This window comes from Cyprinus carpio, chromosome A23, assembly GCF_018340385.1.
Source record: "Cyprinus carpio isolate SPL01 chromosome A23, ASM1834038v1, whole genome shotgun sequence".
NCBI classification, from domain to species: domain Eukaryota; kingdom Metazoa; phylum Chordata; class Actinopteri; order Cypriniformes; family Cyprinidae; genus Cyprinus; species Cyprinus carpio.
In genome coordinates this window covers 24,099,448-24,123,672 of record NC_056594.1, presented here as the reverse complement: position 1 = coordinate 24,123,672, position 24,225 = coordinate 24,099,448, and the positions used below count along the sequence as shown (strand labels likewise).

The following is a 24,225-nucleotide window of genomic DNA, read 5'->3' as shown; positions in this document are numbered from 1 at the left end:
AAGTAACAAAGTCACTACATGTTAACTGCAAACAAATCTGGAGATTATGATTTTGTTTACTACGTTTCATCATTTGTAATAACTATTGTTAATTCTAACTGAAAGTCCTAGTTATTACATTAACGTGTAAATATGTTTCTTTTTGTTTTTATTTGGTTTAGAGCGGATTGGCTTCTTGGATTCCTGTACGGAAGTTCATCTGTCCAACGGTCTGTCGCTGGGCTCCAGCCAATCAGTTTGCAAGACTGCAAAATTATCAATGTTGATCTGTCATCAGTGTTAAGCAAATACATGTATGCACTGAGAATGAATTCCCTGATGTTCTCGATAGATGTTGTTTTTTATTAATATTCTTGGTGTTTGTGAGATGCATTTAGATTCAGATTAAATTTACAGGCTGCAAAAGTAACTATTCAACCCAGTGGCACAACATTGTATTATCACAGAGTCAAAGTTTAATTTCCTTCAAGTTGGCTAAGATTTGAAGTCATCTGAAGTTACTTTTTTGGAGAAAAATGATTTAATGCTTTTTGCAGAACACCCCCTGCCGTGAATAGAAAGGGCATTGTTATATTGTCACCCACAAAAGACTACAATTACTGTAATTACTGTCGCAGGAAGTTGCTCGTTGATATTCGCGTGGAGACCTTAAATTCAATGCTGTTACCTCATAAAAATGTAAAAAATACCTAAAAAGGTGTTATTTATACAATAGACAAAAATGTAAAAAAATCAAGACACTTGAACTTAAAATGATCCATTCAGAATCATAACAATGCACTGAGCAAGTCTGTACATCTCAACAGAGGTCATCATGCCAGCCATCCATGTGACATAAACAAAGGACTGGATCTGAGATCTTCCTTAACTCACAGACACAGAATACAGGTTACATAACACCTGCCTTAATCCGGAACAAATAAACAAATGCTTTGTATCTTTTGTCATGTCATGCTTTTTTCGTGAAAGCAGTAAAATGCATAATTATATAGCTTAGATAAATCGGCTGGAGATATGGCAAGGTAATCAGTTCAAGAACCCCGGTTATGCGACTGCAATGTGAGGCATGTGAAGAATTGCACCTTCGTTCGGCATGTGAAGAAATGTTAATGAGCAACTAAATTTGCATTTCCTGAAATAAATACCAGTGCTTGTAAGAGAATAGTGTTACAGTTTTAGGTTTAAATTAGGTTTAGGTTTGTCAGAGCCATTTTAATCTCGCTGTTCATATAAAAACTTAGCAGATGTCACATAATGTGATGTTGCAATGTCAAAGCAGCTATAGTGAAAATAAATTAAATCAGTCAGCCAAGTTAAAAACATTACAACCCCTTGAGAAGACTGTGCATATTCTATATTTTTATTTGTGAAAAATTAAATATGGCATCTACCCTTATGTACATTTTACATTGGTCCTTGCCTGTGCAAAACATTGTTATGGTGTTCTTTTAGTCTGTTGCTAGGGTATTCTGGATGGTTGCTAAGTGGTTACTTATTGGCTAAATCAAAGTATTCCAGCTTATTCTCTATATGTTGGTTCAGGCCTCTCTGTTTATAATATAAGTATGTGGGAGGGCATGAAAAAAATTAAATTTGATAGCTTAAAAAAGTACTAACCATTGCGTGGTTTGAGGTATCATGCATGCCTGAGTTATGCACCAAAGCTTGATTTTTCTGAAAGGTTTGCTAGCACCACTAAAATTAGAATGAGGATATCAATCTATAATAATGCACTGCAAGCACTGTAAAATTGTTAGGGAATGTAAAGTCTTTTCCACTTGCTTTATGAATACTGGGTGTGTTCTGTCCACCTCTTAGGTAAAAGGACACCTGGACTACATGCATCAAATGGACACCATCCTAGTCGCAGTAAGGGTTCCTTCCAGGGAAGAAGCTGGAGCCATGAGTGGCAAACTACAGCTGGTACATTTATCTCAGGAATAAACAGGCACTCCAGAATCAGCTGGTCAGAGCAGAGTCAAGGGGGACCACCCATGGACATTTCAAATAATGATACCTCAGACACCACAGAGACAAATGTAAATAAAGACAAGAAACAGTGTGAGAGGAAGGACTCTGAGAATGGCTGGGAAATCCCTGATATATCTGATTTATTGGACTCCATCAGTGAATGTGATGGCATCCCTGAACCCCGTCAAGGGACCACACATTCGCCATGTGCTCTCAGAGTCAAGGATCATTTTTAACCATCTCAAGATGAGGGCAAAATGGACAGAGAAGATGTAAGTGACACATACTGTGAGCACACGTCCTGGGACTGGGACGACACAAACTGGACTACTGAATGCACAAACATAACCTACCAGTCGCACACTGAAGCACAAGGACAGTTAATCATTCACAAACGTCCTTGTTCTGAGCCATGAGCAATGAAATCATGACATTTCCATAATTCACAACTCAAAATATATGGGTAGGGTCTAGATGGTATACCTTGTTCCAAGAAATTCTCCTGAGAGTCGCATTTGCTGCTACCAGGATTGAGGGTTGGGCGTAGGGTCGCTGTGGGACTCAAATAAACACAGTGTTGGAATGTCGCATGTGAATCTCAAGACTTATGCCAGAAGAAGGGTTACCATCTAGACACCACCCAGAATGTAACATAGCAATATAAGCTAGAATCAACTAGAACCTTGTCTTTTTGTCATTCTGATATTGTCTAATATAAGTTATTTGCAGATGTCATCTCTAATTAATATTGATTTTTTTTTTAAGCACTGCTCAATATAATTTGTGATAAACTGCTATGTGAAAACTGTCAGTATTTCATGTATACCATTTCCCCCTTCATTAGAAGTGTGGTTTGCTTTTTAATTAAGATGTGAATTATAGTTCCACAGACAACCCACTTGACATTGTGTGAGGTTTTAGTGAGATTTCTTTCGCTCTCGTCTGCTTTATCCATCTGTTGTTTTGGTTGTTATGGTAATGAATGAAGCAGGATCCGTGTTGAGTCTGTGCTAAATGTACAATCTCTTTGGTCTGCCTTGATTAGAGATGCAGCCTTCATGTTTAGGCATGACCATCCCATTAACACTTATCCCATTAATTTTTTTTTTTTAGAATGGTATTTTCAAAAAACATTTCATAAAGTCACACATTTTGCCTTCCACAGTATATTGCGCTTCTTTTGTTGTCTCAGTTGGCGTATCAATCATCTAATGTATCGACCTGGTTGGGCAGCAGCAGAGGCAGGTCAATCCTAGCGTGTTCTGCATCGAGAAGGTTAACAGCGTCTGTCGCCGTCGCCGGTAGTTGAGGTGGGTCGGACACAAGGGAGGGGGGTTCAGTGGGTAGTTGTGGCTCCCCTGAGTTGCGTAGAGAAAGGGAAAGTGGCAACGATGGCCTACGAGGGGCTTGAGATGAAGAACAGCAGGGTAGAAGCCGTGCCAAAGCCCTCTTGAAGTCCCTCATGAACATTGGGTATATAATTGGATTCATGGTGCTGTTACAGTACCCCAACCAGGTAATGGCATCGAAGAAGGAAGGTGGTACGCACTCACACACCGCCTGAATGTACAGAAGAAAAGATCTTAGATCACAAAATCAATACATAACGTAGCTGAGACTCAAAACCAAAAAGGTGGAAAAGGTCAAAGATGTCTAGTTCATTTGAAGAGGATGTCAGGATGCCACGGATGAAGAAGGGGAGAGTAGGAGATAGAGATGGAGTGCTATTCACACACCATATTGTGTGTGAAGGAAGGCTAGAGACAGGCTTGCCCAGAAGCTCGAAATCTGAGCAAAGTGAGGGACACAGTTGGGGGACGGGATCGTTGAAAGCTTGAGAGCAGGATAAGGAATAATTGCACAATTAAATAGGAATCTTTCTCTTCGTCAGTTTGTCATATTGCAATTAATTTGCCACCCATCCCCTTTTTTGCTACATGCTTGTTTAGGTCAAGGTAAGGTTCAATATGTGAGTGAGTTTCGCAGTCAACGTGAATGAGGATGCTTCTTAACTGTGTTTCGTGGACTGACCTGTGCCATGTTGGTGATAAAAAAGGGAAGCCAGGCACCGAAGAAGAGACCCAGGAGGACTCCAAGGGTTAGACTGGCTTTCAGAGCTCTCTTCCTTTGCCTGTGTGCCAGTCTGCGCTCACTGTTCACCGACAACTGAGAGAAAAAGACAGAGAGAGACAGAAAAGAATATATTCATAGAGATTTCACAGTGATTCGCCTGCTGAGAGATGGGTAGTAATATTACCTTGGCCTTGGGTAATTATTTATGTCTTTCCGTCTCTCAGATGAAAGCTCTTGAAAGTGAGTGCCTCACAAGGTCTGAATAGTTCTACCCTCCCATTTCGCCCTTCCTCATCTTCAAATGCCTTATTGGCACTCCGACATCCTCATCTTGTCTCTCATTACTTTCTGTTCCAGTCCTTAAAATTGAATTTTCCTTTTCCGCTACATATTTCAGCTTTCTTTTTGTGTTTGTTAAGGTGCAGGGAATTCTCTACACATTCTCAACACGCTGCATTGTGTCAGTGATCACAGCCTTCACTTGCATAAGCAGTGGGTATGTGAATGAACAATAGGCCAAAACAGTTTGAGAATGTATGCACTCCAAGTGGCTTAGTTTGTCGAAAGTACTCAGCAAGTTTTAAAAAGAATTCACACACTCTTACACAAATACACGAAGCAATACATTCACCAGAAATGGCATCTTATAACTCTATTCTAAGACTTGCTACTTGAAGAATTGAATTTCTATCCCACTGTTTTCTCAGACTCAGAAATTCTCACCAGAGCTTGCCGCAACACGGGTGGCTCCTGATGGCTGTAATCATCTCCATCCTGGATGGCATGACCGGGAGAAGGAGGATGAGATGGTTCGCCTGGTGAATGATGTGGGTAAGGAGGATGAGTCAGAGCCTCTACCTGTCGTGCCTGTCTTCTGGCCGCCAACAGGATCCGGCAGTAAGTAAAACAAATGGCTGTAGAAGGCAAGAAGAATGTGAGAAAGGTCGCCACGAGGGCAAAGGGGAGAGTCACCCGCAGGCGGCACTGCATGGACGGTGTCCCTGATGTGGTAAGCTGGAAGTACGAAGAGGGGTAGAAGAAACTCGACTGCGAAACTGTGGCGTTGGCGGGATTGTTCTCGGAAAGGTCTTGCGTGCGACCAAGACTGTGCCAGTCCATCTTGATTGGCAGAAAGGAAGTAAGGGCTGCCAACCCCCAAGCCCCACCTACCAGAAGCAAGGCACGAGGCGGGGTCATGTGCTGTTTGTATCGCAACGGAGAGATGATGAGGAGGTAACGGTCCAAACTGATAACACACAAGTTGAGAATTGAGGCACTACAGCACATCACATCGAAGCAAAGCCAGACGGGGCAGAATCCAGGCGCCAGCACCCAGGTCCCACACAGCACATTGAGCATAGCAGGGGGCATCACGACCAAAGCCACCATCAAGTCTGACAGGAAGAGGGACACTAGGAAGCAGTTGGAGGTGCAGCGCAGCGACCGATGTGCAAACACCAAGGCAATCAACAAAATGTTCCCACAAGCTGTCACCAGAATTATGAGGGACAGCATGACTGCGAGAAGCCAGGGACCGCTGCCACTAATGCTCCAACCATCACCGATAGTACCGCTGTCATTGAAGCTCCTGTGAACATTCCAGGCATCCACACCTGATGCTGCCTCTACTCGAGGGATAGGTGAGCCACTCATCATCGGAGAGTTGAATAGGACTGTGTGCGATTCCTGTGGTCTCGATGAAGCGAACACACATCCAGCGTTTTTCAAGTGCATTGAGAATGATGCTGAATGTGAAACAGTTGATCTGCGGGTCACCTCAATGAAATCTGATGCAGACCACCTCAGGTGGCAAAAAAGATCAAGATGTCCCGTTTTTTAGTAATCCTTTCCATCTTTCCCCTGGCAAGGTTGGTGATTTCACTCCCTCTCTGTGCCTCAGTCACATCAGTGCAAGTATATTCAGCTGCCATCCCTCCATTTGTTAACGTGAGATGAGCAAAGCAATAAAATGACAAATGTCCTTGTCAATAGTCTGGCTTCGTCAATGCTTAGCACCAGTATGAGCAATTCTGTGCCTGTCAGAGTATTTCAAAGCTACGTGTCATGATGACACTCTTTGGGGGAGGGCAACTGAGAGGTGGGCTTCGGTACGAGAGAGTGTGAGAGAAAGAAAGGGAGCATCACAAGAGCAAGACTACCGTATAGATATTTTTAGATGAGTGAATTAAAAAACAAACTTATCTTGATCCAGTTCTTTCTGTTTGCTTTCTATGCATTTTATGAGATTAGTGTTCTTTATTCAGTAATTGTGTGGCTGTAATTGAGTAAAAGGGAGCAGACAAGTGCACTAGAGGTAACCGTGTTGGCGTCTTTGCTGTTCCATGCGCCCTTCTAATCCCTGTATCGTCCACTTCAGGGTGCCTGTGGGATCTACACTCTGCCGCTGGGCATAAAGCGTGTCTGAGTATCGCGCACTTAATGCGACTTTATGCACATTCACAGCCGATCGTTATTCAGGGTTAATTGAGGCAAGCAATTAACATCTAACAAAAGGCTTATGTAAATGTGAGATATGAAAAAAAAATATATGATTGCTACCAAATGATTAAAATTTAATTTTACAAGACATTTTGTTTGTGCGTGTAAACACTTTTTCTTATGTGCTTCTTCTTGACTGTGATATTTGGTATCAAAAATCTTCTTTTTTTTTTTTTTTTTTTTGGAGGTTGATTGTCAAAACACAGACTACAATAACATTTTCAATAAAGCTGCTATTGCACAGTAGACTTCCCTTTTAAATGCATTTCTGTCATTTATGTTTTTTGCAAACCGAGATGTGGAAATTGAGTCATAATTATTATTTTTTTTTTTTTTTTTTTTTATTATTTTTTTTTAAATTGTGTTTTTGGTTGTGTTGTTTTTTTGGTTGTAACATTAGAACTGAGGAAAAAACGGGTTTTGAAATTAATGTTTATTCCAAGATAAAAAAAAAAGCTGAAAAGATCTTCCTAAACAGTATACCTCTGACAAAAGCAAAATATGATTTATTTTATAATTATTACAGCCAACACGCCTGCATCAATTCCCTGAAGCCTTACTTCTGAAAAAGGTCATGCATGAGAACTTATTTCGATATGTACTTTTATCTTTATGTAAAAACCAACATTACAATAGTGCAATTATAAGCACACCAGATATATAAATATATAAAAAAAAGGTATGCTTGTACTTCACTACTGAAGAACTGTCACCATGCCAACACTGCTCTGGACACAATGCAGGTTTGTGCAAATGTTTTGCTTTAAGCAAAGTGCACTAGTTTAGCATGGTTGCCAAATATCATCTTGGCCTGGGTCAAAAGCTAGATGACAGCGTAGGATGTTATCACTGGGGATATAATAGAAGACTATGATTTTTGGAATGCATATTACTGTAGGGCCATTTTTTTATAAATAATAAAAGAAAAAAAATCACATTCAAATCATCCTTAGCAAACTTAAAATCTGCTTTTTTAATATTTTATTAAATAAACACAGACTGTCCTGTACAAGAACATGGATGTTATGGAGAAAGAGAGATAACCAGTCTGTTGTGTCAGGCTTTGAATATGAAAAGCAAGGCAGATTGCAGAATCCATAACTGATGCGACTCTACTCCTCCTGAAAGAGACAAGAGAAAACAGGCCAGGATTTGAAACCCTTCAAATGATCTTTTAATGCCGTCAGTCAGAGAGTTTCCATGCATATAATCTTATGTTAAAGACACAAACAAATCAGAGTATATATAATTTAAGTCAAAACATCAGAGCTGTACACATTTATTCAAACAAAATGAAGACAATTATTAAAAATATAAAAACAGAACAGAAAATATAAAAAGTTAATTGAAACTATCAACAAAAACTTGAATAGTATCTTAATGAAAGCAGATTTTTGTATATACATTTTATACATTTTTAATACAAATATTTCTAGAAATATTTTCATCCATTCACATTTAGGATCATTCTATGCATGTTTTTATAAATGAGCCCAAGCTCTCTAATGCAAACAGATATTTCGGCCACACAGACTTAAACTGCTTGGTGAGATTTGATCAAGACACCACGTGAAATCCATAAAAACACAAACCTTAGCAACTTTACTGTGCAGCACATAATGTGACCTCAAGTCATTCTGGCAGTTGGAATAAGCTATGCCAAGACCCAGTCCTGTACCAAACACAATGGGCCACGTCCGGCCTGCACAAACAAATTTTCACATTAGCATGGATGAAGGCTCATTCTAATAAATCTGCTTTACACAAGGTATAATGTAATATACTTACGCTTGAAGAAAACAACAGAGAACACAATTCCTAGACCCAGACCGGTACCTATTAGAGAAAGACATCATATTACAAAATTACCCAGCATGCCCATATCGTATCTTGATACAACTACTTTGAAAAAAAAGATGCAAAAGCTGTTACTGGAGCGGTACCTTTTCAAAGGGTACAACTTTTATACCTGAAGGGCACATATTAGTACCTAAAAGGAACAAAAGTGTTGCTTCTGAAAAGGTACCTCCCCAGTGACAGCTTTTGTGCCTTTTCTCTGTGAATTCATGGTACTTTAAAGAATACCATGATAACTACAATGGTACATAGTAAACAGAGCTGGGTAGTAACTGATTAGATGTGATCTGGATTATGTAATCAGATTCCAAAAACTATTTGTAATTAGATTAAATTACATTTTAAAATAATCATAATCAGATTACTGATTACAGTTTTTAGCCTGCCACACGTTTAGAAAGTCTTTAGTTTTGTGGTCATTCACACAAAGATCAGTCACTAGTCAAGTAGCCACACGTGATTTAACCACTGGATTTATAAAAATCATTTCAGTTTTAAGAAGTGTTTCAACACTGCATGAACACATTAATTTCTATTCGATTCCCAAACTTTTTATTGTCATCTGCACCTCTTTCACCTAATATATTTAATTGAAGAACCTCTGAAATTTTAAAATAAATATTTTAATAATTAAGTATCACATTTGCATGTTTACGGTTCTCTGACGTTGATTAAAGGTCACATAAATTGCAGGTAAACAATATAATTTTTTTATTTTTTTTTACTTAGTATTTTATTTTGATTGATGTTATTTTAAAATGACATTTTAATTTGACATTTATAATTTAATAAATCATTAGCTTTTCATTAAACTCACAAATCCCAGTTTGGAAAACCTTGATGTAGTATATTGTTTAATGCACACATGTTGTTAATTAAAACAAATGGAATATATTTTATTACTTTTTTATATATATCAATATGGTTCAAGATCATATTTGAATCAAACAAGTTACTCTGATTATTGTGTAATCTAATGAATTACGTTACTAACTACAATTTTTGTCATGTAATTTGGAAGCAGCAACGGATTACAATTTGTGAGTAATCTACCCAGCTCTGATAGTAGAAAAACAGTCCAAAAAAACACAGATTTATTAAAGTGTGTCATACTAAGAGCTGCATGGATTAGTCGTAGGCGGTCCTAGTAGTAACTTTACCTTTTTAGTATAACGCATAAAATAATACCATAGTTCTTAAAGCCTAATGAGCTTCTTTTAAAACAAAACAGCATTTACAGGCGTCTATGTAGGGAGTTCAGTAGGTTTTGAGCCAAACCCAACGTGTGCGCGTCTATCAGTGACCGGAGTGCCCTACACGGACGTGACAACACGCCCTCAAACGAAGCTGATTATTAAATCTAATGAATTCTTACCGAATTTAACAGCGCAGTCTGCGAGGCAGCGGTCCCACTTTTGGCCGAGCTCTTTCTCAGACATGATAACGGCGGACGGCAGCGGTGGAGCGGATGACTTTGGCTTGAAGGCTGTAGTACGCTGTCATACTTTCCTTCACCGGCAGTGGAGGAGTGTCTACGCGCTGCGTGATAGCGCCATCTGCTGGACAGGCGGAGAAATAACGCAAGTTTGGGGGGGGGGGGGGGGTGCGATCACCGCCCAGATACAAAACACAGAGTTAGTTCAGCCAAAAATGAAAATTAGCTTGTGTTTTACTCACCCCCGAGGCATCCTAGGTGTATATGACTTTCTTCTTTCAGACGAATCCAGTCGGAGTTACATTAAAAACTGCAGTCAGCGGGTGTTGCAGTTGAACAGTGCACAAGTCGTCAAATAAAGCGCGCGCATTCGTAATAAAACATGCCTCACACGGCTACAGGGGGTGAATAAAGGCCTCCTGTAGCGAATCCATGTGTTTTTGTAAGAAAAATATCCATATTCCAAACGTAATAAACACCGTTCTGTCAGACATACACTGAAGCAGTTCCGGCAGATGACGTATGACGTCGGCGTTGCTATTAGTGACAAATGCGCGAGAGAGCAAAACAACACACCGGTTACGAATTAGAAGTACAAACCGAGGATTTGCGAAGAAAAATGTCGGATTTCGATATAAACAATATAGACAATTTTTAATATAACTCCGAATGTATTCGTCTGAAAGAACAAAAGTCATATACACCTAAGGATGCCTCGAGGGTGAGTGAAACACAAGCTAATATTCATTTTTGGGTGAACTAACCCTTTAGTTCGTTTTTAAAAAATATATATAATTTAAAATATAAACAAATATTTTGAAGTAATTTTAAATATTAATTTTTGAATATTAAGAGTAAAAAATATTTAATGGAAAGTTTCATTAAATATTAATTATAGATTAATAATCACACTTTAAAACGTATTACAAATTATAAATATATATATCCCTTTAGTTTATTTTATGTGTATATAGTATTTTTATATATTTTTTGTGATTTTATGTGTCACAGTGTGTTGTGGTGTATGGTTTTGAGAAATTTTTAAAATTTTATATCATACTTTAAAACTTATCACATAAACATCGACTTTCTGATGAAATATAAAACTCATCACATTTAAACTTGAATAATTGTATTTTATTTCACATATTGTTATACAAAATAACAACTGCAGTACATATGATTGCTTTCCTGAGATGAAAATGAGTTAACAGGCCTGTTAATAATCAGTTTTCACAAATATAGGAGTACTCCAAACACAATTTTTATTTTTTTTGAAAATGCAAACAGAAATAGAGCCAGAACTGATCTATAATGCAAATTTACCTTAAGTTATTAAGCATCTATTATTAAAAAACTGAAGAGGTGATACATCTTTCCTGAACAAAAACACCAGCATCTTTAATAACAAACTTCAGAAAGTGCATCATCAGGCAGCAGGAAGTAAACCCCCGCCAGGACAGTTCAGTTCAACACTAGAGAACCCAATACAGACAGAGATGTCAGTGGACGCCAGGTCACCTGACATACAAATAAACAAACTGCCATCTAAAGTGACATTTGCTCTATCAGGGCTCTTGTTTGTTAGGGCTCTGGGCTGCCGTCTCTGCAGGGTTTGTCTCCTCTCTCTGTGGCCTCACAGAGCTGTTGCTGATGGACAGCAGACCCCTGAGCTCCTTGTTTTCAATCTGCATCAACAAAATGATGTGTTACATGAACATACAAAAGCAGAAACTCTAAGCTGATGGATTTAGATAAAGCCATTACTTCAAGCTGTGCCAGTTGCTCTTTTACAGAGCAGTAGCGCTTGTCATCCACCTGCACAGCTCGACGCATCACTTGACCCATTTCACAGATCCGCTCCAACTGGTTTTGAACCTCCTGGAATAAAGAATTATTTCAGGTTTCATTCTGCCTGATGTTTGAACATGCCATCAATATAACTTAAAGAAACGGATGCTAACTTTTAAAGGAACGGGTCACCCAAAAATGTAAATTTACTCGCCTTCAGATCATCTCACATGTAGGGTTTCTTTCTTCATGGGAACAGACTTTGTCAATTTAGCATCATATTGCTTGCTCACTAATGGATTCACTGCAGTGTATGGGTGCCGTCAGAATGTAATCCACACCACTCCAGTCCATCAATTAACAGCTAAGCTGTGTTTGTTAAAAACAAATCCATCAAGATGTTTTTAACCTCAAACCGTTGCTTCTGGCTTAAATACGAGTCCTCTATCCATAATACTTCTTTCTCCAGTAAAAAAGTCATCTCGTCTGAATCAGGAGAGAAATATGCACAGATCAAGCACCAGTCCAAAACCGTTTTAAACAAATATGTGAGTGGATTTTGATGTGAGAGGATAACAGAGGATGGACTTTTTCCACTGGAGGAAGTGTTATTATATATTATGGATTCATATTTCGGCTAGACACGATGGTTTTAAAGTTAAAACGCATTAATGATGGATTTGTTTTTTACAAACACTCAGATTTTCACTTCACAAGACATTAACTGATGGACTGGAGTCATGTGCATTACTTCTGGATTATTGTGATGTTTTTATCAGCTGTTTGGACTCTCATTCTGACGGCACCCATTCACTGCAGAGCATCCATTGGTGAGCAAGTGATGCAATGCTACATTCCTCCAAATCTGTTCTTCTGATGAAGAAACAAACTCATCTACATCTTGGATGGCCTGCGAGTGAGTACATTTACAACTAATCCTAATTTTTGGAGCTATTCTTTTAAGAAAGCAAAGGTCGGGCTGGCACCTTAGCATGATCCTTGTGAAGGTTAAGCACAGGTTTGGCATCCAGCTCTTTCTTTTCCACCATCAGCTGAAGCATCTGTTTTCGGTATCGGCCCATGATCAGCTCTAAAGCGTACTGGTGCTCCTCCAGAGAGAGGCAGAGCTCTGTGAACATCACAAAGAGTCGAATCAGGGATTTACTCTACACATGCGAGACACTTTGAAGAAACTCGCGCCGCCTTGCCTCTGTTCTCCTGCTGGAGGTCTTTGATTTGGGTGTTCTCCTGGGTCAGCAGGATGTGAGGCTTGTATCTGGACAGCTCCTGATACTCCGTGCTTTCCTCCGTGTACTAAATACAGGAAAAACAGAAATTCATAATGGGTGGTTACTAGTTATTCTTCATTTATTAGTTATTAGACGCATCATATACAGGGATCTAGAGCTGGAACATCTAAACTGACAACAAATTTGATTATCAATTAATTCAGACTGCATGTTATGTGTCTATCTATATATGTTGTTATGTGATTAATCAATAAAATAATCAATAGATTAATCTATTATCAAAATAATAGTAATTATAAATAATAATAATTCCTAACAAATTTGATGATCGATTAATAATTATTATAAAAAAAAAAAAAAAAAAAAAAAAAATCACACAAAACCATACCACCAAGACTGCTAATGATTTTATTTTTATTGAAGTACCATAAAACTCACTCATGTAGTTTTAAACCTTTATTAAACAACAACCAATTAACCAAATTAAAATTAACATTTTTTCATATTATTTAAGAAAATAAACAACAGATTAACCAATAAATACAGGGTTCTCAATTTTTTACATTGTTTTTAAATATTAACAAATATTGTTCATAAAACTCAACCATCAAGATTGTATCTTATCATGTTTTTATTCATAATTTTGATTTTCCAAAAATGTTAAAGACAGCTTAATTACAGATTTAATGTGCATGACAACAGTATAGATTTATTATACCAGGCACAATATTAGTTATCAGCATTAACACAAAAATGTATTATCAGCAAAATGTTTGCACAATATTCCAAGCTGTTATCCATAAGTTTTGTTTAGGATTTTTGACTAAATATCTAAAAAAAAAAAAAAAAAGATCCAGATCCATTAACATGAGAAGGAAAATAACATAAGACATAACAACATAAGTCTTGTTTTCCAAAAATGTTATCAAAATTACGTAAATTTGTTAAAAACAAGAAAAATAGATAGTAGTCAATGAAGTAAGAAAATAATCTGTTGACAGATGTTTTGTCTTGTTTTAAGCATACACTTGATCTTTTTTTTTTTTTTTAATAAGTAAAAGACCTAATATAATTTTGCTTTGCAACTAAATGTATCTTGATTTGGGAATATTAATATATTTGTACTAGAAAACAAGACAAAAATAAATGTTTTTTTTTCTTCTTTTTTTTTTTTTTTTTTTTTTTTTTGCAGTACAGCGTCTTGATCAAGGAGCAAAACAGTGACAAACATTAAAACTAACTACCCATCCGACCTAAAAGCTTTGGTTCATCAGTCCAGATCTTACCTACTAAACCCCACGCTGTGGAACAATAATTGGCTCATATTGTGTAATGTACATGCAATAACACGTTGTAAGATTACAGTAATCTGTCCATGCATGCCCTTAGAGGTCATATGTGTGCTCTGTAGGGTGTTCAGTAGGAGATTTCATATCATGCCTTGTCAGGAAGAGAGTTTCCGACCTCCTTCATGCTGTGGATCTTGTGGTTGAGGACGCTCGACTGCTCGATGAGACTCTCCGCGGCAGTGTCGTGCTCCTTCAGCCGCTCCAGCAGCGTCCGCGCGTCGCCCAGCACCTTCTCCATCGAGCACATCTCCACCTCCACAAACTACACCGCTGCCCTCAGCGAGCCTGATGCTAACAGTCGAAGTAGAAAATGGTGAGATATATTACATATTTACTTCCTTATATCGAGCACAAGATGCAAATCTACTAAGATAGACGATTAAGGAAAGCTGTCAAGGAAAAGAACTTCCTGTACTAGACAACGTCAAATGCGTCAACTCTTTTGTAAGTACAGGGAATGTATTTTCAAAATAAAAGCCCTTTTTGGATGAAAATAAATAAATAAATAAATAAATAAAAACAATAAAAGTACTCGAATTATTTTTTTGTTTTTATTTATCATTATTCTACAAATAGCTTACACAAATTGTCTTTGTATAATAACATGGGAAAGAAGAAATGATTTTAACATCTGACGAAGGATACGCTTCACCTTTATTTTCAAAATAAATGAAAGTTTTGGGTTTATTTTTAATGTAATTATATTATTTATAAAATTATATATACCCTCTAACACTAGCACTCTCTATTCTATCTACTTTTTTATTATAAAACACTTGATCCTCTAACACTAGCATCTAGCACTCTCTATTCTATATACTTGTTTTCTTTTTATTTATTATAAAAAAATATACCTTCTAACACTCGCGTTCTATACTCTTTTACAATTCTATCTGCTTGTTTTCTTTTTATATAATATAAAAAAGTACCCTCTAATACTAGCGTTCTCTATTATTTTTCTATCAATCTACTTTTTTTCTAATTTAATATATATTACAAATTACAGAATGTAGTGTTTACACTTTTCTGTTGAATTATCCTACAAATAGCTTAGCTTATGTCTCTGCATAATAAGGTGGGACAGAATAAAGTATTTCAATATCTAACAAATGACACTTTTACATCTTTAACTATATATGCTTTGTCACAGAAATAAACTATGGTGGACTGTAATTTAGAGATGTTTATTGAAAAAATGATCTTTGCATTACAGATTGCATTATCTTGCAATGGCCTTAAAATAAACATAAAGCCCTTTCAAATATGTCAGTGAGAGTGTAGAAAACATCATAAAGTATTAGCATGGGAAAATACAAACATGTACTTAATGTTTTGCATAAATCACAGCCGATTCATAATATATGAAGCGTACAGAGAGGAACTGTGTCCTTATGTAAACTATTACTGTAACATCCCTTTATGGTAAGGTATAATAAAAATAAAGCAGTAGGATGAGAACATTTGGTCTAATTTGCCAAACACTCATTTCTTTTATTCAAAACAGGTCTGTAAATTTGCATTTTTATTGTATTACGTTTGTTTATAGCAGTTGATAATGTCACACAGTCACCATGATGTCATTTAGGTCCTTGCGTTTGAGGTCAGGCACTTTGGCGTCAGATGCAGGGTAGCCAACAGGAAGCAGCATTAGAACTCATTCTCCTTCCTCATTGGCCGGGATTTTCCGCGTGGCTGGATTGGCCGGTCGCTGGAGGAGGGACCTGAGCTGTGGACCGCAGTTCAGAGGAGTCGTCGTCACGGTAACCAGCCCAACATTCTAAACAATGCAGAGAACAATGGAATATTACACATCATTTAAATCAAAGATACACTTTTTATATACATATAAAATGTTTGATTTGTGTGTTTGTGAAATTGCTTTTGTGTGTCTGACCTGCAGGGCAGCCAGCAGAATGCCACAGGAAATGGACACGCTGATTTCATTGTAATAGTGAGTCTTTTTCTTGCTATTGGGCAGAATTCCATAGGTCTGCTTAAACACTAGAATCAGATATGGAGCCACATCCAAATACTCCTTCACCCAGTTTGTCCTGTGAAAGAGACATTTACTTGTTTGTTATCTAGTGAATTCAAAAGTCATATCAATTCTTAAAATACAATTAGTTATAGTAGAACAAACACACAAGGGGGCTCTAGTAACACAGCTAAAGGATTTTATTAAATTGTTTTGTTATTATTATAATTATTTATTATAATATATTTTTTTTTTTTGTATGTAGTTGCCAAAAATCCTAATATAGTAATAATAATTATTATTATTACTATTATGTGACCACTTAACTGTTTGAAACAACACTAACCATGGTAAAAAATAAAATAAAATAAAATAATAACCACAAGGTGGCACTAATGTAATAGCTAAGTTTTAGTCAACACATTTTTGTTATGTCTGTAATTGTTATATTCAGTTTATTAATACATAATAATTAAATTAAATAATACATACTACTAGTACATAGTAATACTACAGTAAAAATAAAACAAGTATTTTGCATAAAACTACACATCATGTCTATTTGAAACGCACCTCAGTTTCTTCAGGTCATGGACCCACTTGTCTCCCATCCTTTGCTTGTAGTTGATCTCCTCCTCCTCCTCAATGATCTCTCTGATCTTGTGTTTGACATCTGCATCAGACACCACCACAAACGTCCAGGGCTCAGTGTGAGCTCCACTAGGTGCAGTGCCTACACACACACACACACACACACACACACACACACACACACACACACACACACACACACACACACACACACACACACACACAAAGAGTAGGCTTTGAATTGTTTTGTCTTTTGAGCTGAATAGTGATTTTCCACCTCTGCCAAATCACACGACAAATTCAGCCCATTGCATCATTGTGATTGCATTACCTGCAGTGCGTATGACATTGTCAATCACTTGTTTTGGTACCGGATCTGGACTGACGAAGCGGACAGAACGTCTCAGATTCATGAGCGAGTAGAACTTTTCAGATCGTTCCAGCATCTCAGTAGCAGAATACTGAATTGGGGTGTATGGGATATGGGGTAAGTTCTCTTCCTCTGTTGTGTCTAGCCAATCATCATCATCCTCTGTGCACAGACAATCGATTGAGTCACCAACGCCAATAAACGGAATCACAAACTCACATCAGGGTGAACATGGCAGTCTTATGGCTTTAGGAATAGTTCACCCAAAAAAGAAAATTAGATGTATATGTGATAATGAATTCAAGATTGTTTTTTTGTTTTTTCATAAGAAGAGATTTTTTGGAGATGTGTAGTTTCATCACTTGCTCAGCAATGGATGCTCTGCAGTAAATGGGTGCCGTCAGAATGAGAGTCCAAACAGCTGATAAAAACATCACAATAAACCACACCACTCCAGTCCATCAGTTAATGTCTTATGAAGCGAAAAGCTACATGTTTGTATGAAACAAATCCATCATGACATTTTAAACTTCAAACCATTGCTTCTAGCTAAAATATGAGTCCATAATCCATAATATTATCTCATAATATTAGTTTTCTTTATTAGTGAAAAAGACATGATGTCTGGATCAGAAGGATCAAGCACCTTTTACAAGCAAAAACAGTCCAAACTGTTTTAAACAAATACGTTGGCAGAGTTTGATGTGTGAGAACAACAGTAGATGTACTAGACTTTTAAACTGGAGGAATCATTATTATGAATTATGGACACTTCACAAGCAATAACTGCTGGACTGGAGTGGTGTGGATTATTGTGATGTTTTTATCAGCTGTTTGTACTCTCATTCTGACGGCACCCATTTACTGCAGAGGATTCATTGGTGATCTAAGTGATGTAATGCTACATTTCTCCAAATATATAAAAACAAATCCACTTACATCTTGGATGGTCTGAGGGTGAGTAAATGTTTCATTTTTGGGTGAACTATTATTATTATTATTTTAATTCTCTACTCTTCTCTTATGTTTTGAAAAAGTTTGAATATGTAATCTAATGGAAGAACCTTGTCATATATGAAAAATATGATTGCATATTTGCAATAATGAAACAAAATATTTATAAACAGTATATAAACAGTGCCCATCAACAGACATTAAAGTGCTATTTTGAAAGTGGACTGTAATAGTGAATGTAGCAACATCTTTTAAGCAAGACTTTTTTGGACTTGAACCTTTGCATTCGGTTCAAAACTCTTTCCCAGCATAGAGTTCTTACCTTTTTTGAGATCTCAAACTTTAAGATCTCTTTAAATGTTCTGCATCATTACGCTTGACGTGGTGCCCTCTTCAAAGACATCTTCACATAAATGCTATTGTGTGGAGGTTACGGTTGCTTTCCACTCTTGTGCTGACTCGAACCATCCAGACAGTTTCTCCAATCCAAATCATTTTGTTTATTGATTTGATCATGCGCTTTACTGTTTTACATACAGGAGTACTTTTGAATAGTTTATTAGTTTTGTGTGTGTGTGTGTGTGTGTGTGTGTGTGTGTGTGTGTGTGTGTGTGTGTGTGTGTGTGTGTTTGTGTGTATATATTTACTTATATATATATTATTAAAGAGTATAATGATGGGTTGCAAACACTATTTAATACTGAAAACATTAAGATAAAAAACAAAACAAAAAAACAAAACAAACAAACATGTAGGCCAGTATGTTCAAAAGTTAAAGATAAAGTCAAATTCCCTTAGTATTATACTAGTGATGATGTGAGTAGTGGTGGAGAGTACCGTTGTGTTTACTGCTGATTTCTGTATCATCCTGCAGATCCTCGTCCACCCATGGTCTGGCTGTCTGATCTGAACGCTCCTGCTTTGATCTTGTCTCTCTTCTCTGGGAGCTTTTGAAGAGAAACCCGATAATCACACACAAAACCGCCACGAACACCGGAGTAAGAGACGAAAACACCGCCATGATGAACGAGTGAAGTCTGAAGAAGGAGTTTCACTCAAGTTCACTCAACGGGGAGGGACTCACTTTCTTCTGTTAATATTAAACAGCTCCCAGGGAACTCATACACACTATTGGCACGAATTGATTACCACACAATAGTCATTCATATGATATATCTGTAATATGTATAATAGCCTAAGTATAAATTTCATAATAATTCGATAATAAATGTAAAAATAATGTTAATTTTGTTGTTATGTTGTTATTATTATTAAATAAACAATTAAAATGCATTAGTGGTGGGAATGTTTAAGTGACTCATTTCATATGTCAGTAGTTGGCAACAAGTAACCAGTTTTTATGAATCATTCATTCAACCGATTCGTTCAAAGACGTTGATTCAGTCAGGAATGATCAAGTGAAGTCTTTATGAATGAGTCGGTGAATCATTTACTCAAACGATTCATTCAAATATGTTGATTCAATCGGGAATGAATCCCCACCACCTGATGTGTTGCTCGGATCCTGTCGATCGTATGTCAATTCTGCTTTGTTTGGTAATATTTTCATTGGCAGAGCAAAACGGACGGAGTAACAGCAGACCTATCTAAATTTAAGTTACATGATATGAACTTATTGTTTATTGAACTGTTGTGTAAAAGCAATATCTAGGATAGCCTAGATATCAAATGAATAAACAAATATATTTTTCATATTTTTCCTCTAGAAAAGACATGAATATCCAGTGGGCCTAAACAACTTGCTGTAATGCAAATTATGCATTACAGACAGAATTATTGGTTTTGGTCATATTTAATTTTTCGATCAAAATATCAGAGCCACAGCGCTGTTGACACGACATTTATTTATTTAATTGAAAATCTCTCTCACTCTCTCTCTCTTGCACTCACCATGATATTATTATGTATTCACATTTGAATGATGAGCTCAAAGTTAATTTAATGATATCAATCATAATAGCAGATCAAAATAATAGTCCTTCTCAGCGATGCATTTCATATCACAAAATAACAAAATGAAAATGGTCTGTCATTACTGCACTTTTGCCATGATTACATTTCCCCTGTGGAAACTAAAGAAAACTTATGTCCTGATACGCAGTTGGCAATATGGAAGCTTATAGTGTATTTATTCACTTGGGATTTATGTTCTTACACATTGATGGTAATTTAGAGGTCATGCAAAGGACATTTTGTAGTGGGTGTTGTTCTGTTGTCATTTTTATTACGGAAATCAAATCACCTCATTTGCGTCACTGTGTGGTGTTTTTCTCACAGACATGACATGATTAAAACGGCGGTATATGCACTGTCTTGTCTCTGTCTATGATAGTATTGTAGCTTTATACACACACACACACACACACACACACAAAAAACCGTGTGGTGTTTTTATAAAAGATAACAAAGGCACAGGTTTACTTGCGTGTTTTTAAAAGCTGTTAATCTGCTTTACAGTAGCATCTGTGACCAATCTAGTGTATCTGTCCTGTATAAACCAATCAGATCAGTGTATGCCATTAAATGCACATAGAGGAATAGTTCACCCAAAAATAGTTCAGAAAATTGACTCTCCCTCAGGCCATCCAAGATGTAAATGAGTTTATTTCATTCGAACACATTTGGAGAAATGTAGCATTCCATCACTTGCTCACCAGTGGATCCTCAATGAAGCGAAAATCTGTGTGTTTGTAAGAAACCAATCCACAATGTTTTAACTTGACATCATTGCTTCTGGCCAACTTGGCAAAGTCTATAATCCATAATAATGTTTCCTCCATCCCCTGTTGTCCTCTCACATCAAAATCCACTCACGTATTTGTTAAGAACTGTTTTGGCTTGTAAATGGTGCTTGATCTGTGCATATTTTTCTCCTGATTCAGACTAGACAGCTTTTTCATTGGACAAATCAAAATTATGATAGAGGACTCGTATTTAGTAGGATTGAAGTTAAAAAATGTCTTAACGATATATTTGTTTCTTATAAACATGCAGTTTTTCGTTCAGCATGTTAATTGATGGACTGGAGTGGTGTGGAATACTTGTGGATTATTTTGATGTTTTTATCAGCTGTTTTATAATTTTATTTTTAAAGATCTGAAATATACAGCATCTGAAATGCAATTAATCTCTGACATTATAGAAAACAATGAACATTTCAAAACATGCTGTTATTTTTACTGTTTACTGATTCAGTCTTGAACTTGACGCTGAAGATCTCAGAAACTCATTAGCGATAATTATATATTTCAATGTGAGGATAACAAGCGTGTCTAATTCCCAGTTCTGTTTGAAAAGGGAGACAAATTTCTGCCTCGTCAGATTTCAGCATCACACATCCATATCACAACCATTTCATGCTTTCCAATCTCAGCATCACTCTAAAATGGAAATATGCAACCTGACTGAACCCAATACGAAAGTAAGAGAAGTAAAAACTATATTTTCATGTTATGAATATCTAAAAATATTTAAAATGATCAGTAAAAAGCAAGATATGAGGCACTCTTAACATTCTAATCTAGCATGAGCTACTTTGCAAATTAAATGTCAAAGGTTTATTTTTAATCCCTAAACTATAAAGTTTCCTCATAATTGAATACAAATTCCTCTTCATTGCCACTTTATAGGCATGTTATAAACTGATACTTTGCCAAGTCTGGCATATATATATTTATATTTTATATTTTCATTTTATGTCAAGTTTTAGCAGTTTTATTATATGTTTTTGTCATTTTTGTCACGATAATAACCCTGGTGGACATTATTTTAAAATTGGAAATGATTTAAAAGAAATGTAATTACTTTTTAAATGAAATATTAGTCTCTTTTGACTTGCTAGGGCTAAAAACACTTTATTAGGTGTAAAAATTATTGGGAGTTTTAATCCAGGGGTCACCAAACTCGGTCCTGGAGGGCCAGCAGAGTTTAGCTCCAACCCTAATTAAACACATCTGAACCAGCTTTAATCTATAAAACTGTACTGATGTAAAAAAAAAAAAAAAAAAAAAAAAAAAAAAAATTAACACAATAATAGATCTTCATAGTTTACTGAAGCTGAGAGGGTGAAATGATAAAAATCTATTTTTGTAAGAGAAGGAACAAAATAAATGACGGCTGAAGTGTGACCTAACAAAAATAAAAAAGTAGAAATCTCTATGTAAAATTTTTAATAAAAACAAAATAATAAAATTAATAGAATGAAAAAAAAACAAACAAACAAAAAAAACACCCATACTTTGAAGGCTTTATTTGTACTTAGTAGTAGTAGTAGTGGAAGAGAAGAATTTCAGCAGCTAGTGATAGTCTAATAATGATAGCAGAAGTAGAAGTGTAGTAGTGCTGCTGGAACTGAAGGCTGCTGTAATGGCTAAAGTGAACAGATTCTGATAGCAAAAGGAGTTATTCCAGTACTTACATGTCTCTAGAGACAAACTGTGTTTACTGGAGTGAAATAAACCAATTACAGTACACTCACACCATACACACGCAGACGCTCACGGTCATGTGACAGCAGTGTGATTGTATGTGTGTTCCTGAAGTGCTTTCAGGCCCGACGTTGCTCCACAGATCTGGGTCAATGCTGGGCAGTTTAAATATTAACCGATGCTTAAAATCCATCGGCCTCTACAAGTAAGATTTTCTTCAAAAATAAAACATGAGTAGAGTTTGCGGTTAACAGTCACATGCATATCTATTTAAATTATTATTATTATTATTATCATTATTATTATTTTTTTTTTTTTATTTTTATTATTTTTGTATGGATTGTGTTGCACATGTGGAGGGGGCTGTGATTAGATATTCAGAGCACACTCCTGTCATTAGATTTTGTCCTTAGTTGAAGTTATTGCAGTAGTTGGGTCGGGTAATTTAAAGGGAAAGTGTCGCTATAAAGCAATTTCATAGTCTCATGTGTTTGTTATGTATCTGTGCTCTCTAATACTGACATATGTATGACAATCACTATGATTTTATGCTCTTTATTAACCCAAATAATCAATTACCAAAATATTTGGTATCTTTTAAATGAATAGATCACCCCAAAATGAAAGAATCTGTAAATGTACTCATCCAAGATGTAGATTAGATTGTTTTTAAAATACTCTGGCTAAAATATGGCTCCTCTATCCATAATATTGCATGAAATTGCAGCATAGTTTTTTCAACTTTTTTACATTTAAAATAAATTATTAAAAGCTACCAAATATTCTGGTAAAAATTAAGTAAAATAGAGCAGTAATCCCTATTTCTACTTGACTGCTTGTGTCGCATGAACATGATGAACTTTACTTGAACTGAATTTCATCCAGAAACTGAATAGCTGGTGCCATACATTCTAGAAAATAGCTGGTGCCATACATTCGGAAAAGAGCATGAATATGTATAAGAATTATCGACAAATGACAGATCTGTCCATATTATGTAGGGAGGATTCGTAAGAAGAACAAGACGAATGAGTCTTGTAGCAAGTAAGCGGATTAATGCATTTTCAGGATTAATGTGACGTGTTCAGTAATGAGATGCAAATTTGTGACTAACAGACCCCAGAAAGTGTGTTTTTCACAGTGCACATCTACATAACACAAACCTTACATAGGCATGCTTGTAGTAAGAGAAGACATGTTTGATATATTGTCCATTTGTATCAATAAAAGTGAGCGACACTGTAGAACATGTATTATAACAGTTTAGACATTTCGCCTTTATTTGAAGTAGAACAGCACAAAAAAACACACTTTACATAACTAAAAAAGAAAAACAATTCAAAACACCCAAAACACCCAAAACGCAGATATACAGTCAATAAAAATGAATAAAAAGTTGTGAATTTAATATTTATAAGAGTAATACTTGTAATAATGTATAAAAAGACAAATAATCGCTTAAGCGATCCAAAACGTTCCATTCCTATCATGCCAATAAAACATGCATAAATAAAGCTTTTGTACACTCAAATACATCTCTAACATTTTAGAAACAAAACAAAGTAAATAAAATAAAGAAGAGATCAGCCTAAACCCTGAATGTTCTTCTCTGACAGAAGAGTCAAAACATACTTGAAAACACACAAACTCCTTAAAATCCAC

General features: G+C 36.3%; 4 protein-coding genes and 1 long non-coding RNA gene across 6 annotated transcripts; 1 reads left to right on the top strand and 4 right to left on the bottom strand.

Annotated features, from left to right (window-relative positions):
• Window positions 1–435: 435 nt before the first annotated feature.
• Window positions 436–6,875, bottom strand: LOC109057801 (5-hydroxytryptamine receptor 6-like). Its single transcript, XM_019075033.2, has 3 exons — window positions 4,768–6,875; window positions 4,003–4,137; window positions 436–3,531 (listed from the first exon to the last, which is right to left on the bottom strand). The coding sequence occupies exons 1-3, from the start codon at window positions 5,776–5,778 to the stop codon at window positions 3,172–3,174; spliced, it is 1,506 nt and encodes a 501-aa protein (XP_018930578.1). The 5' UTR covers window positions 5,779–6,875; the 3' UTR covers window positions 436–3,171.
• A 617-nt stretch (window positions 6,876–7,492) lies between these two features.
• On the bottom strand, window positions 7,493–9,938 carry LOC109057802 (MICOS complex subunit MIC10-like). Its single transcript, XM_019075034.2, has 4 exons — window positions 9,776–9,938; window positions 8,332–8,379; window positions 8,136–8,245; window positions 7,493–7,664 (listed from the first exon to the last, which is right to left on the bottom strand). Exons 1-4 carry the CDS (start codon window positions 9,837–9,839, stop codon window positions 7,656–7,658), a joined length of 231 nt encoding a protein of 76 aa, XP_018930579.1. The 5' UTR covers window positions 9,840–9,938; the 3' UTR covers window positions 7,493–7,655.
• Window positions 9,939–10,193: 255 nt separating this feature from the next.
• LOC122135133 lies at window positions 10,194–14,627 on the top strand. Its single transcript, XR_006153366.1, has 2 exons — window positions 10,194–10,556; window positions 14,288–14,627. It is a non-coding gene; the product is annotated as an uncharacterized LOC122135133 (long non-coding RNA).
• On the bottom strand, window positions 10,951–14,648 carry LOC109057803 (suppressor of IKBKE 1). 2 transcript variants are annotated; one of them, XM_019075035.2, is made up of 5 exons: window positions 14,317–14,648; window positions 12,835–12,940; window positions 12,613–12,755; window positions 11,603–11,716; window positions 10,951–11,523 (listed from the first exon to the last, which is right to left on the bottom strand). In XM_019075035.2, the coding sequence occupies exons 1-5, from the start codon at window positions 14,470–14,472 to the stop codon at window positions 11,404–11,406; spliced, it is 639 nt and encodes a 212-aa protein (XP_018930580.1). In that variant the 5' UTR covers window positions 14,473–14,648; the 3' UTR covers window positions 10,951–11,403. The 2 variants fall into 2 exon arrangements, with proteins under 2 accessions (XP_018930580.1, XP_018930581.1); XM_019075036.2 differs by having other exon boundaries at window positions 14,341–14,473.
• A 1,231-nt stretch (window positions 14,649–15,879) lies between these two features.
• On the bottom strand, window positions 15,880–19,145 carry LOC109057743 (iodotyrosine deiodinase 1). Its single transcript, XM_042713694.1, has 5 exons — window positions 18,953–19,145; window positions 17,123–17,323; window positions 16,774–16,933; window positions 16,120–16,276; window positions 15,880–16,002 (listed from the first exon to the last, which is right to left on the bottom strand). The coding sequence occupies exons 1-5, from the start codon at window positions 19,134–19,136 to the stop codon at window positions 15,880–15,882; spliced, it is 825 nt and encodes a 274-aa protein (XP_042569628.1). The 5' UTR covers window positions 19,137–19,145.
• Between the last annotated feature and the right edge of the window lie 5,080 nt (window positions 19,146–24,225).